This window comes from Tinamus guttatus, unplaced genomic scaffold (genome assembly GCF_059628265.1).
Source record: "Tinamus guttatus ecotype Peru unplaced genomic scaffold, ASM5962826v1 Tinamus_guttatus_pri_ptg000049l, whole genome shotgun sequence".
In the NCBI taxonomy this organism is placed as follows: domain Eukaryota; kingdom Metazoa; phylum Chordata; class Aves; order Tinamiformes; family Tinamidae; genus Tinamus; species Tinamus guttatus.
In genome coordinates, this window is record NW_028288583.1 from 398725 (window position 1) to 416822 (window position 18098).

An 18098-nucleotide genomic window follows, 5' to 3' on the forward strand; every position below is an offset into this window, starting at 1 on the left:
GAAGGGTCTCACCCCTTCCCGGGTTTTTGGGAGGAGGAAGGAGCTGCTCCGCATCCCTTAAGGGAAAGCAGCCGCTGCCAACGGCTCTTTGCAAGGATGAGAACAAGGACCTGGCTAGCAGGTGCCCAGGGAAATGAGGGAGAGGGCCTGGAAACCGGGATGCGCCGGTGCCGCAGAGGGGACCCCTCCTTCCTGCCGCCTCCGTCCCTACACGGGATGATCCCCCCCGGGGACGCGCTCAGTCCTCTGGCCATCGCTTTCTTCCTCCGGCTGAGTTTTGGGACGTGCCACGGATCTCCAGCGGTGGCACGGGATGGAGGAGGCACCTCATTCTGCAGCTCGGGGACCCCGTCAGCTCCATCCCGTGCTGCTTCCTCTCGCCGAACCCTCGCAGGGTTTTGGCCTCTTTGGGAGGGAACGAGGGACATTCAAGAGCTGGTGACCAAACGGGAGGCCGGACAGGAGCTGGCTGGGAACCAGCTCACTGCTGTCATCTTGGCCAGAGCGCCAGCCTGGCCGCACAGCTCGGCAAGAACATCCCCACGGGCGTTCACTCTGAAACCTAATGACGGCACCGCAATAACACTGAGTACTTCATCTCCGAGGGTCGGATTCATTAAGTCTTCAGCAAACGAACATCACGTGGGTGTCAAAACGAATCCCCAGGCAAAGAGCTCGGCCACGGCACCTGGGACGTGGCAGGGGCAGGAGGGCGCAGAGAGCAGGGCCGGAGGCGCAGGCGGGAGCTGACTCCAGCTCGCGGGCGTCTTTATTCGGACTCGAGTACTGCTTGACAGGTCGCGGCATGCGGACAGGACGGGGGCGAGCGGGGGGCTATTGCCTCGATCACGGAGATAGGGAACAGCGCTGGAAAGACCGCGAGCCGGGCGGCTTCGCCCCGACGCCGCTATTGCTTCCCACAGCCCCAGCACAGACCCCCGCCTCCCTGCTCCCGTTCGGAGTCCGGACGGAGCCGCGGGGTCCGGGCGGCTGGTGGGTCTCCGCAGGGAAGGGGTGTCCCGAAGCGAGGGGGGGCAGAGGGGCGAAGCTGGGGGGAGGCAGACGAGGAGCATCCCGGGAGCATCCCCGGAGCATCCCGGCTGCCTGGCCCCGGCACAGAGCATCCCGCAGCCCTCGCCTGGGCATCCCGCCAGGCTCCGGAGAAGGCGGTCGCCGGGCTCCGGAGGCGACCGCCGAGCTCGGGCCAAGGTGAGCGCGGGCTCAGGAGAAGGTGACCACCTCGCCCTGGGGGTAAGCGGAGGACAGGGCGTCCTGGCGGCTCTCTGCGGGGAAAGACACAGGCAGGAAAGAGGCTGTTAGACACCGCTCGCGCCCGCCGGCATCGGGAAAAAGGAGGGAAAAGACAAGACAGGAGCAGGAGGATGGAGCAAGGAGGATGCAGCTGGCTTGGGAGGGGATTTCCATGGGGAAAGCGGCCACCATCACACTCGAGCATCCCGAGTGCCCCCGGCCCGGAGCAGCGGAGGGTCCGGTGCCGCTTCGCATCCCAAAACGTTGCTTGGCCCCTGGCACTTCCCAGACATACGTCCCAACGGCAAGGCCGGCGCGTTAATATCCCGCAGCACTCGCGCACTCCCCCTCCTTCGTTAGCATTGAATTAATTAGCATTGATTGGAGCTGTGAGTCACTGCGCCGCCTCCCCGGCTCTGCCAGGACCCGCTTTTCCCCGCGCCAGGAGGGAGCCGCTCCGCGATGCCCTGGATAAGATGCGGGGCCAACGCTCCCCATCCCCGGGTGCAAGACTTAGGGGGGGAAACCAAAGGGTCCTCAGTTTTCTGGGATGGGGGGACAGATGCTCCCCATGTTGCTTCACACAGCCCCCGGCTTTGCCCCCAGACGGTGATTCGGGCCCCAAAAGCAGCGGCTCGAGCTGCCTTCGATCGATCGCGGGGACGTGTCTCAGCTCTGAGCTCCTGGCGCCCCGCGGGACCCGCTCACAGCCCTGGCAAAATTAGCCCCGCTAAAAATAAATAACAGCAGCAGCTGCACTTCAATCGCTCCGGCTCGGCCGATCGGCTCCACGCGCTCCTTCCTCGGCCTTTTTTTGGGTGCAAAACTGCAGCTCAAGCCAGTAATGCCCTGAAACACAGATGCCCCCCTGAAAGTGCATGGGGCTTGTCCAGCCCCGCTTTCCCCTGGGCAGCACTTGTGCGAGCAGCCCTGCGCACGCCGTGTCCCGCGGTAACGCCGGGGTTTTTGGCTGCTCTGTCTAGTTATGTTTTCTCCTTTGCTCATCGAAGGTTCTTGTTGGAAGACAAGCGGCTCCGGAGGTGCCGACTGCGAAACCTCGGCAAGCCAAAACACTCCCCCGGCTCGGCACCGGCACGCTGGAGCGCGGCCCGCGCTGCGGAGGAGCCGCACGCTCCGCTCCGCTCCGGCGGCTCCCCCGGGATCCACATTTCACCTGGGAAAAACACCTAAAAACAGTGCCGGAGAGGCTGCCATGAAGCTGCAGGGCACCTGTTTTTAAGCTCAGCTCTGTCTCCTTTTGCTTCTGCTTGGTTTATTTATTTTTCTTTTTTTTTTTCTCTAGTCATTAAATGAGCACAGAGGATTTTTCCTGGCAGCGCCAGAAAGGGACTGCTTCTGGGTAGAGCAATTACTCTCTCGACATCTTCACCTCCCGCCTGGCGGCTCCACAGGCCGGGCTGTTCACTCGGCTCCTTCGGGCAGCTCCGGAGAGACGGAGCGGCTGCAGGGATCCCAGTTCCTACCCTGAGCCGGAGCCCACGGTGCTGGAGCGGCTGCAGCTCCGGGAATTGCCCCCGGGACCGAGCTCACTCACCCGCTTGCTTGCCCCGTGCAGCTGCTTTTCCAGGGGCTGAGACCCTACAAGGATCCAGCCGGCATCAAGGCAGCCAGGATGGATAAAAGCCCCTGTGACGCTGTTAGAGCTCCCTGGTCCCTATCAGCTTTCCAGCCTCCTGCAGAGAGAGGAAACATCCCAATCCCTGTGATGGAAAGTCCAGCACTCAGCAGAGACGCTTGTTCCCCAACACCGGAGCATCCCTAGCCCACTGGGAAGCCGGGAGCGAGCTGGCTGCAGTGGCAATCACTGCAGAGCAGGTTTTGTATATATGTATAAACACATACAAATATATATTTTTTCCCATGGTATTTCAGGCCGCAGGCAGAGGCAGCTGCACAGCTATTGATTTATTTGGTTCTTCAAGAATAAATCACCGCACCTTCCTCACTGGTACCTTGTGCCTTCGTTGGAACAGTAGCTCCTCTCCAGCTCCCTAAACATAGATCAGGGGCTGGGAGAAGATTCGGGGGAAGCATCGAATCCGCCTGCTCTATTCTTAGCCTCTTCTCCAGGAATCCAATTTTGGCCACTGCTGGAGATAAGAGACAGGGCTACGTAATCCAGGGAGCTGCAGCAGCTCAGAGCAGGAGACCCCCAGAGAGCCTTGTGCAGGGGCATGAGCCCCCCACCAAAACTACCACAACCCACACAAAATTTCCAAAAAACACCCACAGGTCACAGTTCAGATCCCAGGGAAATCATCCAGGGCGACTTTCCGCAGCGCCCAGAGTCAGGAAGTCTCAGCCGCTGCCTGGTGCTTCCAGTCCAGGAATGGGAAGATGCAGCCAGCCAGGATCCTCAGATACCCAAACACCACAGGAAAAGCAAGGATCCTGGTGGGATGCAACGGTTGGAGCAGAGAAGCATCCTGGTGCTTCCCAGCGCAACTCACAGCCCACCAGGAGAGCAGAAGCACACAGTGCACTAAAGCACTTCACTACAGGAGCGAGAAAAGCACAGCCCTGGGAAGGGATTTCCTTTAAGAACTTGATCTCTTTAGGACTTAGGGGGACTAGGGATGCTTCAGGCCTCCACCTGGAGGCCCAGGCTCCGGCCACTGCCTCAGAGCAAGGACAAACTCCAAGACCAGGACCAGGACCAGGGCAGCAGCCACCAACCAACCTGTTTTGCAGCAGTCAGGGGCTCGGACCCCTCTAAAGAGGCAGGTCTGGGGCACCCAAGCTAGAAACAAGCCTGAAATTGGGGTGAAAATCCAAGGTTTTGATCTTGCTCAGAGTGAGGACGTCCAAGACCTCTTAAGATCTTGATATCTTAAGATCTCACCTTTCTCCACCATCTAATAACAGCCACTCCACGGACCCCAGCGCTGCTTTCCCATCACATCCCTCATCCCAGCCGGGCTCCATTCCACAGGTGCTCCCCCCACCCAACCCAGGCCCCCATCCGACCCCCATGGACATCTCAGGACCTCATTTCAAGGCTGAAAGAGCCTCGACCAGCCCAGGGGCATCCCCAAGGTTGGCAGAGCTGCGGACGCACACAGGGATGGAGCCAGCACAACTTCAGGGCAAAGAAGCACAAAATAGAGGGGAGCTGCTGCGGGACGAGGAAGAGAGGTTTATTCATCTGCCGCCCCTGGAAATTTGAGGCTGTTAAAATAAAGAAAGGCCTAAAATGATGTGAACTGAACCATTTTGGACAAGGTATTGCATCATCAGCCAATGTAGCCTTCTTCACGCTTCCTTCCTTGCCCAAGCGCAAAGGGCCCCCGAGAAGGAGGATTCCCATCATGGAGAGTGGGAGGCACCTGCCATTGCCCCATTTTTGGGAAGATTAAGAAGGTTTCAAGGAAGAGGGCAAAACACCGAGAGGAGATGACTCCCAGGCACCATCCCAGATGCTGGGACAGGAGAAAACACAGATGGTTCGAAGAGACATCACTGGCAAACTGGATGGGGAGAGCGCGGCAGAGGTCAGAGCCGGCCCAGCTCAGGTCTCCTCTCCCGGTGAGGCCAAGGGGCATGGGGATATGGGCACAGGGAGCGGGGATATGGAGACAGGGAGCGAGCCGGGGGAGCGCACGGCGCTCAGAGGGTGCACGGGCGAGCAGGGCCGCTGCAGCGGGCAGGGCGAGCTGTAGCGCGACACGACGGGGGCCAAGGCCACCGTGGATCCGGCCACGCCGTCTATGCTGCTGAGGCTCCGGGATTTTCCATAGCCTTGGTGGAGAAGAGGGACAGAGGTGAGGTTAGAGCGCAGCCGTGTGCCTTCCCGAGGAGACCCTGCAAGCAAAGAAATCCCGGCCGGAGCATCGCGAGGAGCGGACCCCCCCACACACCTGCATTCATCCCCCTAAAAAAAGAATTCAGGAAACCTCTTGCTGGTTTTGCTTGAGGGCATCCGAGCTGCTCCAGGTGCAGCCAACCTCCAGCCATTCCCTGCTCGGGGATCAACTGGAGCCAGCCCAATCCAGGCCTTGGGAGACGGGGAAAATAAATCACTGCAGCCCTCTGGGCTTAGGGTCTCAGCCATCCTGGGGGAAGGCAGAGTTTTGCTCTACAATTCACTGTGCATGAGGAATGAGCCTGGGGAGTTCGTGGACTGAAGCAAACGAGAAGGAAGCAGGATTTGAGCAAATATGTGATTTGTAATGAGTTATTCCCTCAGTGCCGGGTTTCAAGCATGCTGAAGCAGTTAGCTGTTGGTGACACCTTTCTGCATGGAGAGGAGCGGGTCAACATGCTCATTTTTTCCCCACAAGAAATTAAACTAAAGCACAAATACTTGTGTTCCTTATGTGGGAAAGCCCACTTAGACATTGTTCAAGACTGAAATGAAAAGTGCCACCCGAAACAAGTGATCTCCTTGTCAAAATAGTTTTCTCTTTTGGAAAGGAATAGAGTATCTGCATTGAAAACTGGACTTTTTGGTCCAATATTAAAAAAGACAGTAGTCCCATTTAGAGATGCTTTGCGCATCCCACGAGATCTGCTCTCAGCTCCCTGCTCTGCTCCCAAACCCGAGGTGAAGGGCACGCAGCCCTCGCTGCTCTTGCAAGCGCGCCGCAAAGCCGGGAGCCAGCGGGAAGTCGTGGCAGCCTTTCCCACAGCACTGGGAAGGGCCAGCGCGGGCAGGCGAGGAGGGAGAAGGGGACGGGCTCCCCGAAGGCAGAAAAACAACGTGATGGATGTCCCTGAGACGGTGCCGAAACCACCACGGAGCTGGGATATGGGCGCACAGCAAAGGCCCATCTCACTGGATGGACAAGAAGGATACTGAGACATAAGCAAGCCCTGAAAATCTCTAGCGCACTGCCACTTTAAACTCCATTTAATCCATTTCTATACTTATTTCATAAACATTTCCTAAGCACAGCAGCCAACTGGGCAGGCACAGAGGGTTTTCCACCCTCTTTACCCCTCCATGGGGAATCATCTCCTCCAGGAAAGCTTTTCCCAGCCACAAAGCAGAGAAAGGGATGGAGAAGAGTGGGCAGGGCCGGATGCCTAAACCTGCGACCGACTCCAGCAAAGCTTTCTGGCTGCACGTGGCCGAAGCAGGAGCAGAATCAGGCCCCAAAGAGCAATTTCCTTATTCACTTCTTGGCATTAAGTCTTTGCCCTCTTGCAGAGTTCACTTGATAAAAAAAAATGGGGCAGAAAAAGGCAAAAAGCAGCTCACTGGTGCACACAGGAACAAGTTTGGGACAACACATGCCAAGGAGGAGTGAAGGGGCAGAGCTAATTGCCGCTGCTCATTAGCGAGGCTGCACGCTCGCATAGGATGTGGATCAGCACCTCAGCTAAGGTTGCCCAGCCAGGTTTAACCCTTGCCCACCAAGCCCTGGTGCCCGGGCAATGCCGGGTGCCCGTGTGCCCACACGCCAACACTTGTAGCACGTGGCCCCAGGCCCGCTTGCACGTGCTTGCATGCATCGAGTCAGTGGCAGATGGGCTAGTGCAGGCGGCAGATGGGCTAGTGCAGGTGGCAGACGGGCTCACGCGCAGCATCGGGTGCAGGTTGCACGCAGGGCCCTGCGGTCCCGGCCGACCCACGTGCAGCTTTTGTCCCATGCTACTAGCGAGCAGCAGAGGAAAACGAGGCGCACAAGGTGCTGGGCTTTGGAAAGCAAGCCAAAAAGTGCTGCTGAAGAGAGAAATCCTCTTCCCACTATTTAACCCAATTGCCTGTTACTCCCCTTGAAAGGTTGCTCCGCTTCCAGGCGCTCCCGCTCTTCCCAAGCCCTATCACCATCCTGGCGGGCCCCGGCAAGGTGATCCACACTTGCTCCCCATCACTGCAGCAATATCCAAGAACAGGACAGATGCTCAGGTGCCATGGCAGACCCATGCGCTGGGCACCAGCTGGACACATTTCAGGGAATTTTCGAGCAGGACTCCAGGTCTGGAGGGAGGTGACAGGTTGGAAGCGGCCCCCAATGGCAGAGGAGCAAGGCTGGACCACTGCAAGGCACTAGAAGCCACCGGACATGCCACAGGACAGGGTTCACCCTGCAGTCCAGCAAGATCCTCAGGACCATGAGAGCCCCCCTGTCCAGGTCCAAGGGGCTGCAGACAAGGGTAGCTCTTCTCTTGGAGCTGCCCCGAAGAAACTAACCTCTGGAATCGGGCTCAACCCATGGTTGATGCCAAGATCTGCATATTCCAAGCAGCCCCATCTCCCAATTTCCACAGCTTGTACAGACACCAGTACCTGTCCCAGGATCTGACAGATGGCCATCAGCAAATTGGGCTCAGAACCAAGCTCATCTCAATTTGCAGAGCTGCCAACATCCCAGTACCAGAACAAACAGCCTCAGCAGGAGATAAATCAGGAGCTTGGGGAGAGGCTCCTCTGCAGCTCCCCATGGCTTTTGACCAGAGCAGAAGATGCTGCCTTGCCGCTCTGATCAGAGCCTCCTTAACCCCACGGCAAACCTGGACCATGCAAGAGCATCTCAAGACACCAACCTCAACATCCCAAAGCAGGGTCCTGCCTGTCACCAACAGTCTGAGCAGGACACAGCAACAGGGACTTTCTCTTCCCAGTAGGTCTCACCCATCACTTGGGCCCTGTGAAGGCCAGATCTCCCTTCCCCAGGTATAGGAGCTTTTCAGCAAGGTGAGGACAAGCAACCCATACACTCGTCTGTTTTTAACTACATAAAACACCTTTGCAGGAAGTACACTGGTGTCAACCACAAGAGATCACTGAAATATCCTTTCAAATCTGTTGCTGTCACCACGAAAGGGGAGAAAGAAAATATTGGCCTCCTGCAACCAAGCGTTATCTTTAGGGAGCAGGGCTGGATCCTTGTTTGTTTCCGTCACTCTAGTTCCTCTGACTGCAGCTGGCCAAGCTCAAATGCAGCTAAAGAGATGCCCTCTCCTCCCTCCCTTTCATTTTAAGGGCAAAAGGGACAGAGCTGGGCAGGAGGACCAGAGGAAACCCTTCATTTCCCAGGATGATGCCACCAAATTGGTTCTAATAATGTCATAAATACAATTGCCTCCAAATGTCTCCCAGGGGCCATAAGAAAGCCAGGACAGCCTGGGACAAGCTGGGCTGTCTTGCAACCACAGCGGGCTCCTACCTGCAGTATAAAAACTTCCAGGAACAGGGGTTGAACCCAACACCAGGGCCAGATGCTGCAGACCCAAAGGCAAAGCCGTCCTGTTCCAGTCTTGATCATCCCAAGCAACTAAAAAGCCACAGACGCACAGGACCTCTAAAACACCAGTGTCATAAGCTAATGGGCTCTGATCTGTAGCTCAGATGCAATGTGTCATTTTCCTCCTGTCTGCTTCCAACAAGTAGCCAGGGATTACACAGAACCATGGAGGTAGAGACAGGTCAGCTCTTCAACTATATTAACCCCTATAACGCTAGACATACAGGTAGGAAAGAGCTAGAGAACCAAGCTAAGTCCTAAAGCTTAACCCAGCAATCAGATATGCAGCTGGCATATGCAGATGGCTCAAGGTAGACTCTGGATTCATCCTCCCAGGACCCAGCTAGGGGGTATTGGGGACAAACAAGCAGCATTTGGCACACTCATTTCCCAGTAAAGGGCTCAAAGACACCAAAAATGATCACAGGAGAAACAGAAAAGCTCCCCATCTTCTTTCCTCTATTGAAAACCTCTCAGACAACTTCAGTTGCAGCCTCTCCAGAAGAGCTCTGCCCTCCACACTGTCCTGAGATGGCTGCAGGAGGACCGCGGAGAAGAGCTGGAGGAACGCAAGGAGCCAGAGCTCTGGTGAGCAAGGGGACAGGCTTGTCCCCAGGGGCAGCAGCCTGGCCAGCGCAGTGTCACAGCTCCCAGATGGTGGCCACCAGGGGAGGAGAAAACAAGAGGGCGCAGAGCTAGCATGGAGAGACATGGTGGACAGAGATGAAGCCAATGGAGAGGCAGGAAGATATTTAGGAGACTGGAGGTGGGGGAAGCAGAAGACAGCCAGGCAGATGGAGATGAACCATGGCCTCAGATGCAATCAACCCATACCCAGACATTCCAGTCAGACCCTTCACTGAGGTTGACCCCAGCAGAGGGACATGAGAACTAGCAAGGCTTAGAGCATCCTCTCCCCTAGGGCATCAACCTCAGGGCTCCATCCTGATCTTCCCCAGCCCACAGGTTGTCCCTGGCCAGCAGACACTTCCAGCCTCCTTCTTACCTTTCTGGATGCCTCCATCAGCTGTGCAGGAGAAGTCACCCGTAGCCAGCAGGAAGCACGTGGAAGACTTCTTGTTCTTATCCCTGGTGCTGGAGCGCCGCATGGGCCGCTTCTCTTCATCACATGGTGACAGTGGCTGCTCCTCGTCTGACAGCACCACGTTGGCTTCACCATTCTGCTTAGAGTCTGCGAGGAGATGACAGAGACCCATGAGCAGGCAACAACCCACAGGACAAGCTGCTCCCAAGAGTCAGGGGGGCCCAGCAGTGTTTGTTGGGAGCATGGGAGGAAGCAGAGGACCAGGTTGCAGATGGGCCAAAAAACACCCAAAGATCCAGACACTGATCCCAGCCTGGCCACACTAACTTACAGAGCCTGGGGAAGCAGGACCACACCATATTTTAACCCTAGGCAGCAAACAGCAATTCTTCTGGCTAGTGAGGGTCATACACCCTGTGTGGAGCCAGGAGAACAAACAGTCCGTCTTTGAGACCCCCACCCAATGGGTGAGAATTAGCACTCCAAAATTCACACCAGCCGAGGAGATCTCAGCTGCTCACTGTGGTGCTGAAGTGCTAATTTGTGCCATCTGACTCTTGCGACTCATTAGCGGAGAGGACGTTCTGGCAGGTGGGGATGTGGTCCCCTGATCTGAGAGCTCCCGATGCTCCTCACTGAGCATCTGTGTTTATTTGCTGTGAGGCCGGTTTCCATCCTAGACGTGCCCAAAGCACAGTCCCAAGATGTCATCCCTCGTGTTGGCAGCAGGCTGAGCCCGCTCCATCTCCGTGCTGCCAAGTGTGATGGTGCCAACGGGCTTGGCAGCTCATCAACAGGTACCAGCCCACCAGGACCAGGATATTCACCCAGCCAACTCATTTCACCCTGGTCACCCTTAGCCCTTTGAAAGCCACTCAGAAAGCTGCTCAGATGGGTTTGAACCAGGGACCTGGAGGTGCCTTTGGCAGCAAACCCAGCCAAAGAGGGCAAGGCACCTCTGGGCCAAGCCATGATATCACGACAGGGCTCTGCGTTCCCCAGGGGCTCAACCCAAACAACGCTGCCCACCAAAGACCGCCCATGGCTGGATGCTGCAAAGCCAGGGACATGCCCTTTCCAACCACATAAACACCAACCTCATCCTGAGAAGAGAGAAAAAAAAAATAGTCTACCCAGAATTATCAGCTCATTGCAGTGAGGCCAATTAATGAACGCCCAGAGGCTGGTTTTGCTCCTGCCGAAGCACAGGCTTTGGACTAGTGTTGGCCTTGACATGCAGAGATGCTCAGTTTACTAGAAAGCAAAAGTGGAAGTCAGACCACAGAGAGTATCCATGGATTTTACCTATTTTGGTGAAGCCACCCCCGATTTATGGTGGGAGGAGCAAAAGAAAATCTACCCCAAGGGCATTGCCAGGCTCAGATGGGAATCAAACTAATGGTCTTACCTCTGCCAGGGTATGGAAGATGCAGGTTAGGTAGCGATGTCCTAAATTATACCAAGGTGACTTTATCTATGCCATTAAGAGAGCAGAATACGGCCCTCTCCAGGGGCTCTTGATCTGCAGCATCCTGGTCTACCCACACAGCACACAATATCCAGGCACCTGACGTCCCCCGCTCCCTCTGCGCCAAACTCTCAATGGCAGGAGACAGGGCTGAGGGGACACCAAACGCTCCCTTGGGGACTCCCTGAAGTCTTCCCTTCCCTTGGACAACCCCGGGGCGTTGGGGTCTCACCTGCCCGTTTCCGCTCAGCTGCCCCCTCCTCTACTGCCAGGGGACAAGTGTCGCTCTGAGTGCTGTTGCGGGGAGAGTTTTCCTCAGACTTGCAGTAGGTCGGGGAGTCCAGCGGGGCCGGACGGGGGATATGCTTCTTCTTCTTCTTTGGCAGCTTCTGCTTGGCCATGGCCAGCGAATAATACATCCCAAAGTTATTGACTATGACAGGCACGGGCATGGCAATGGTGAGCACCCCGGCCAAGGCGCAGAGAGCCCCCACCACCATGCCCGACCAGGTCTTGGGGTACATGTCGCCATAGCCCAGGGTTGTCATCGTGACCACGGCCCACCAGAACCCAATGGGGATGTTCTTAAAGTGAGTGTGGTCACTCCCGCGCGGGTCAGACGTCTTGGCTCCGATCCGCTCAGCATAGTAGATCATGGTGGCAAAAATCAAGACCCCCAAAGCCAGGAAGATGATGAGGAGCAGGAATTCATTGGTGCTGGCCCGAAGTGTGTGGCCCAGCACCCGGAGGCCCACAAAGTGCCGTGTCAGCTTGAAGATTCGGAGGATCCGGACGAAACGGACCACCCGCAGGAAGCCTAGCACGTCCCGGGCAGCTTTGGAGGATAGGCCGCTAAGACCTACCTCCAGGTAGAAGGGCAAGATGGCCACAAAGTCAATGATATTGAGGAGGTTTTTGATGAAGAGAAGCTTATCTGGACAGCAGATGATGCGAACCAGGAACTCGAGGGTGAACCACAGGACACAGACCCCTTCGATGTAGGTGAGGATGGGCTCCGTCTCCACTTTGTGCGTCAGCAGGATCGTCGTGGTGTTGCCAACCACAAGGGTCTCCGTCACGTTCACATCGATGTTGAAAGCCTCGTGCGTCTCCAGGCAGAAGGTTGTGATCGAGACCAGGATGAAAAATAGCGAGGCAAAAGCAACTACCTGCAAAGGAGAAATTACCTGGGCCATGAGCTGAACTTCCTGGTGGGCATGCAGAGAGATTGACAGAGTGGTCAAACTTTTTTGGGGGGATTGGTTCAATTTTGTGAATGGCCATGATGGCCTCAAGGCAGCCTGAGACATACATCTGGTGTCAATAACATTTGTCACCTCTCTTCTAATCCCCTTCTAGGGGTTGGAGAAATCCTCCTTGGACACAAGTGTGCACAACAAGCTCACAGCACCTGGTGAACTCCCACCCTTCTTCCCCAAGCCCGAGGGTCATGGACAGGGACCCTGGACCCATCCCAGGAGTTAATAGCAAATTTGAGAGTTGGGGATGTTGGCCAGGAGCTTTCTCCAAGCGCTATCATGGGTACTGGGAAGGAACGGGCTCGAGGTGTGATGGAGAGGACCGTGATGGTGAAGGGACACTCGTAACAGCCTCTGCGCAGAGCAAACTGTGGGAATGATACAGAAAAAGCAGCTTTGAGGGGACCTGCCCAAAGAGCTCATCCCTGCACTGACCCCTAAGCCCCCATAGCCGAGCTCTGCAGTGTCCAGGCTCCGGGTTTGCGTATGAGCAAACGAGGAAGGACCGGCAGGACAAGGTGGAAATCAAGGTCTGCATCAGAAGAACCAATTTGGTGCCACCCCCCATCAATCCTGCTCAGGCCTCCTTCCTGGCAGGATGAGCTCATGATGAGTCCATTATCCAGAGCATCTGCTTCCAAGAGCCTCGGAGCAGCAAAGCCCTCCGTGTACTGCCCTTCAGGACCAGGCTGGGCTTCCCGTGAGCAGAGGATGCTGCAGCACCCGCTGCTGCCCAGGGGCCCTGCCTGGTGCCACCGCGAAGCCCCCACGCGCGGCGGGACGTGACCTCTGGGCTCGCGTGGCCAGCGACGCTCCTCGCCCGCCCGGCTTTGCGCGGCAGACACGCACCGCAAGCTGCCTCCAAACTGCAGCCACGGTCCTTGTCTGGAGTGAATCAGCAGCAGAGACGGCCTGAGTCACGCCGGAGGAGAAGCTGGCCCTAGACACCGGCGCTAACGTGCTGGGGGGAGACCCGGGCATCCTGGGAGCATCCCCAAGGGCAAAGCTGCTCCGAGCGCAACACAGACCCGGCACGGAGAGCGTCAGCACCCCTGGGTGTGAAGTCAAGCCTGAATCTTCCTCTCAAAGGAGAAACCTCCACTGAGGAGGGGAAAAATACGTATATATATAGCAAGGAGGATACTGAGGCTGTGACGCTGCTCTCAAGAAGGACCGAAGCTCGCAGGCAACGGAGCAGCCCCGCTCCGTGAACCGCGGAGGCGAGAGCCGAGTCCGCCCCGGGAGCAGAACCAGCCTCTAAAAATAGGAGTCAAATTCACAGCTGGGGTGAAGCCGCCTCCGCCGCCAGCAGCGCTGCTCCCGCTCGGCCGCAGGTCTCACCGTGCAGCTCTGGCCTCTGTCTAGCTCCCAGATGGTTTTTTCCGAAGGTGCCTTCAAATATACACAGCCCTGTGTATACACACGGGGCCTGATGTTTAGAGGGAGCTGCCGTCGGGTGTTTTGCTCTGCGGAGGACGCGCAGGCAGCAAAATATTGCCCTGTAAGGTCAGAGTTTATAGAGGCGGCTGGGAACGCCGTGCCCGCTTCCCGCGCGTGGCACAGACATATTTGGTGATGGCACCGGCTCTGCCGCCAGCTCCACGGGCTGTGCTGACAGCAGGGACATCTGCCAGCGCAGCACCGGTACGGCCCCGAGCCCCAGCAAACAAGTGCTGCAGAACCGGCCCATGATCCGCATGGTCCCGACTTGCGCCCAGCAGCCCACGATGGCCCTTCCCCAAAATATCACGACCTGCCCCATGCCACTATCCTGGAAGTCCTGAAAGAAGTGAGGTCAGGGCCCCAAACATCAGATTGAAAAGGGGGAAACTGAGGAAGTCCAGCTGGGCAGAGCTTGGGACTGAATCCAGAATCCAGCCCGGCTGGGCTATGGATGGGGAACCCAAGTTCCGAGCGGATGCACAGCTCTCGGGACCAAAGCAGACCTTATGCAACATGCAACCTTGGGCCAACCTCAGCGCCCTGAGGAGCACCTTGAATTTGCTGCAGTTTCAGCCGCCTGCAGAGACGGTCATGGGGCCGTGGGTGTCCTGCCCCCGGGCAGTGACGCAGAACTGGTGAAACCAGTGACCGTTCCCGGTGCCACCGAGTGCTCCGGGCAGGCCGGTGTCTCTGCTGGCAGAGGTTGGGTCATCTCCGTGATTTCTAGCTAAGGCTTCCCAGCCTGGGCCTCGGTTTCCCCCCTGCATTGAGCTTAAGCGACTGCATGAACCCGTTGTGGTGCTTTCAAGAGAGCTGCCCAGCACACGGGTAAAGGGGGCTGCAAGTGGGGCTGGAATGGGCCCAGCGGGGGTCATGGCATTGGCCAGCGTGTGCCCACATTGGGCTGCGATACCAAATGCCAGACCCCCAAAAGATGTGCACAGAGGGAGAGCGGGGTGCGCTAGTCACCAACCTGCCCTTGCACACGCTCACGGAGACCGCATGTACCGACCTTGCACCCCCGCGCGCAGAACTTGCAGTGGGGGGACAAAAGCGCTGACACGGGGCACATGGGACAAGCTGCAGGGTCTCGATTGCTTCAGGGTCTGATTTATTTTCCCCTGGGTGCAGGTGCGGAGAGCGGGGGCTGTGATTTGCACCCAGCTCGGAGGGATGCTGCAAGCAAAGGTGCACGTGCCCGCGCTCTGGCCCTGGCCCTGCTGCTGTGAGCCTGTGACATTAAACATCACTCTGGGCACGTAGATCCACAAAAGCTTGCAAGAGGAAACTAAATAATCCAGCCTGTCCTAGAGCGTCCTGAAACACGGCCAGGGCTCAGCCCTGCCAACGCCGCTCCCTGGGGATCGTGTGTCTCCGGCAGCTCGGATGGGCTGGATGAGGCAGGGAGTGGGGTGTGAAGGGGGCGGGTGGTGGCCTTGGACACCAGGGTTGGCCCAGGTCCCTGTGGGGTGCCCGGGCTGGGAGGAGGACGTGAAGGATGAGATGCTTCCCGATAGGATGGGAGATGGCCGATGGGTCCCGCAGCAGGATGGATCTGGGCTGACCCAGCGGGAGAGCCTCCCGCAACCCACGGGGACAAGGAGATGAAGACGCAGCCCAAGAGCAGCCCCTGTCCCACCTCCCCATGAGAGGCCCCTCACTTACCCTCGCCGCCTTGGAGGAATAGGGATCCTCAAAGAGCGCCCACATCTTGGGCTGCCAATTCCGGCAGCAGCCCCCAGCTCCAGCGGCCCCAGCAGCGCCCGGCGGCCTCTCATCCATGCCCAGGCGTTGCAGGGCCGTCTCCCTACCCGCTCCTTCCTCTTCGGCCTCCTCTCCGCCAGCTCCTCCACCGGCCTCGGGGCTCTCAAAGATGTCCAGGGCCTCTTCGGCATCGCGGTGCTGCCGGTAGGTCATCCAGCAACACGGCTCCACGTCGGTCTCGTCGATGCCCCAGTACGTGAGCTCCTCCTCGAAGAGCGGCCCGCAGATGTCGGCCGGGCAGTGCAGCTTGCCCGTGCGGTAGTAGTTGAGCACATAAGAGAAGATGCCAGGGTGGCGGTCGAAGAAGAACTCGTTGCTCTTGCCATCAAAGTCAAAGTTGCTCTGGGCATCAGGGTCGGCGAGCCAGGCGAGGCGGGTGCCCGGCAAAGTCCGTAGGGTGCTTTTGTAGGTCTCATGCCGGGTGCCCCCAACATTGATGGTGATCTTGTCCGAGTCTTCCCCTTTGCCCATCTCTTCCTTCAGGCATGTTTTGGAGGGTGGTTTGTTCCCCGACTTGCGTCCGCGGTAGGAGGAGACGCACACGGAGCTGATCATAGATTTCGGTGGATGGGAGATGCAGGCTACGCGCACCCTTCCTCCGGGCGAGGAGTCGGTGGGAGAAGGGGGCACAGACGGGACTGGGAAGGGGAGACGGGGGGGGCTCAGACTCGGCTCGCGCGGCCTCAGCCAGCCCCGACGCCGGGTGAGGGCCAGCGGGCGGGAGCGGAGCCGGACACGGGTGGCAGCTCGGGGACGGGGACAGGAGGCTGCAACCTCCACCTCCTCCCAAACCTCCTCCCCACCAAAATAAAACCGCCCTAAACGAGGAGCCAGCCCAGCCCTGGCGGGAGCAACAAGTGCGGCCCGCGGGGAGGGGGTTCAGAGCCCCGGGGGATGCGGGCCCGGGCCGGGGGGGGGGTGCTGGTCCCACGGCGGCGGGGGGGGGGGCAGCCCCCCCAGGCCGGATCGTGCTCGTCCCCCCCGCCCGCCCCCCCCGCCCGGTACCTGCAGAGCCGCCGGGCCCGGGCCGGGGCGGGGGGGGGCTGGGGGCTGCCGGGCGCCGCCGCCCGCCCCTCCCGCTCCCGCCGCGCTTCCCGCGCCCGCCCCCCCGGGCCGAGCCCGGCGACGGGAGGGGGAGGAGGGGACGCTGCGACCCCCTCCGCCTCCCCCTCCCGGAGCCCCCCCGCCCCCCGGCAGGGCCCGGCCCTCCCCTCCCGAGCGGGGGGGGCTGCGGCGCCGGGTGCGGGGAGGGGGGGGGGAGCCGTTCGGGCGGCGCCGGGGGCGGGGGGGGGGGGCCTGTTGCGCGCCCCGGCGGCTCCCGGCGGGCTCGGGCGGCGGGGGAGGCAGCGCCGGGCTCGGCGGGGGAAGCGCCGCCGCCGCCCGGGGCTTTTATAGGGCTGCGAAGCGGGCGGCGGGGTTACGGGAGCCGGCGCCGCCCCGCCGGGGGGGGCCGCGGACCCCTCCATCATCATCATCATCATCATCATCATCATCACCCCAGCGCAAGCCCCTCCATCCCCGCATCCCCCCCGAGCATCCATCCCTTCCACCGCCGCCCCAACACCCCCGTGCGAGCCCCCCCCGCCGCCGCTCACCCTCCGGGCGCCCCGGTGCCACGGGAGCTCGCCGGGCTGCGAGCGAGCGAGCGAGCAGAGCGCGCCCCGGCCGCCCCAGCTCCGCTTCGCGCCGGAGGCAACTGCAGCCCGGAGCTGCCTGCGGATCTGAGCCAGCTCTTGGCAGCGGCTCGGGCAGCTCCCAGCCCTCCCTGGCTCGCGATCCCTCCGGCACCCGCAGGTCAGGAGGCACCGGCCCTGGGGGGGGGCACAGCCGCGGTGCGGCCCCCCCCCCCAAAATCACTTTGCCCCCCCCCAGCTCTGTCCCGCTTGGGCAGCCGCGTGTGGCGGGTGCCCCTTCCTCAAGATACCCCCAACCTTGGGGACCTTCCCGCCCCCCATGACCCCCCCCCCCAAACCTCGCTGTCCTCCGGGGGCCGTTACATCTCCCGAGGCTGCCGCAGATCAGACCCGTCCCCCGGGGTGGGGAGGAGGCGAGGAGCCCGGGTGCCCAGAGGGACGGGGCTGTCACCAAGGCGAAGCCCCGAGGGACGCGGTGCTGCCGGCGCTGTTTACTCCTGCCCTGGCCCTGGGCAGGGGGAGCGAGGGAGAAGAGGAGATGCCCGTGGGCATTTTGGGGTCCTAGGAGGGACCCAAGCCCCCCGCAGAGCTGCTTTTTGGGGTGGAGGGAGCTGAGCCGGACCCCAGTTGTATCAGCAGGTCCCTGGTCCAGAGTAAGGGATTGGGATGTCTGACCCCCACCTGCCCCCTTCTTCAGCCCCCTCTGCCTTCACAGAGGGTCCCTGACCCACTGAACCCAAATTTGTCCCCTTCCTGATGCTCCCCCCTCTCCCTCCCCCCCGCAGCCAACAGCTTTGGGGGTGGCCAGGGCAGGAGCCCTAGGAAAGTCATGCTGGAAAAAATCAAGCCTTGCATCAGCAGCTCATCACCAGTAATGCGTGTTTGGCTGGGATGAAGGAATGCCACGACCTGATGCTCGTATTTTATAGGGCGCTTTCCATCCCGAGAGAGCCCTCGCTGCAGCAGGGAGTGGGGAGGACGTGGCCGCCCAGATGACTGGGTTGCATCCAGGCAAGGAAGGGA

General features: G+C 59.4%; 1 protein-coding gene and 1 long non-coding RNA gene across 2 annotated transcripts in view; one reads left to right on the forward strand and one right to left on the reverse strand.

Moving 5' to 3' along the window:
• LOC148595876 (uncharacterized) overlaps positions 1-18098 on the forward strand; it is a 355837-nt gene that overhangs the window by 253154 nt on the left and 84585 nt on the right. The window lies entirely within an intron of this gene.
• On the reverse strand, positions 1216-16114 carry KCNC4 (potassium voltage-gated channel subfamily C member 4). Its single transcript, XM_088539785.1, has 4 exons — positions 15343-16114; positions 11208-12144; positions 9469-9654; positions 1216-1283 (listed from the first exon to the last, which is right to left on the reverse strand). The coding sequence occupies exons 1-4, from the start codon at positions 15994-15996 to the stop codon at positions 1222-1224; spliced, it is 1839 nt and encodes a 612-aa protein (XP_088395911.1). The 5' UTR covers positions 15997-16114; the 3' UTR covers positions 1216-1221.

Excerpts from the sequence above, each read along its gene's own strand:
- KCNC4 (XM_088539785.1), bottom strand. The coding sequence starts at position 15,996 with ATGATCAGCTCCGTGTGCGTCTCCTCCTACCGCGGACGCAAGTCGGGG. Across the intron at positions 12,145-15,342 it reads ATTCCTCCAAGGCGGCGAGG|GTAGTTGCTTTTGCCTCGCT; the intron begins GTAAGTGAGGGG and ends TCTCCTTTGCAG. Across the intron at positions 9,655-11,207 it reads AGCTGAGCGGAAACGGGCAG|ACTCTAAGCAGAATGGTGAA; the intron begins GTGAGACCCCAA and ends ATCTCCTCGCAG.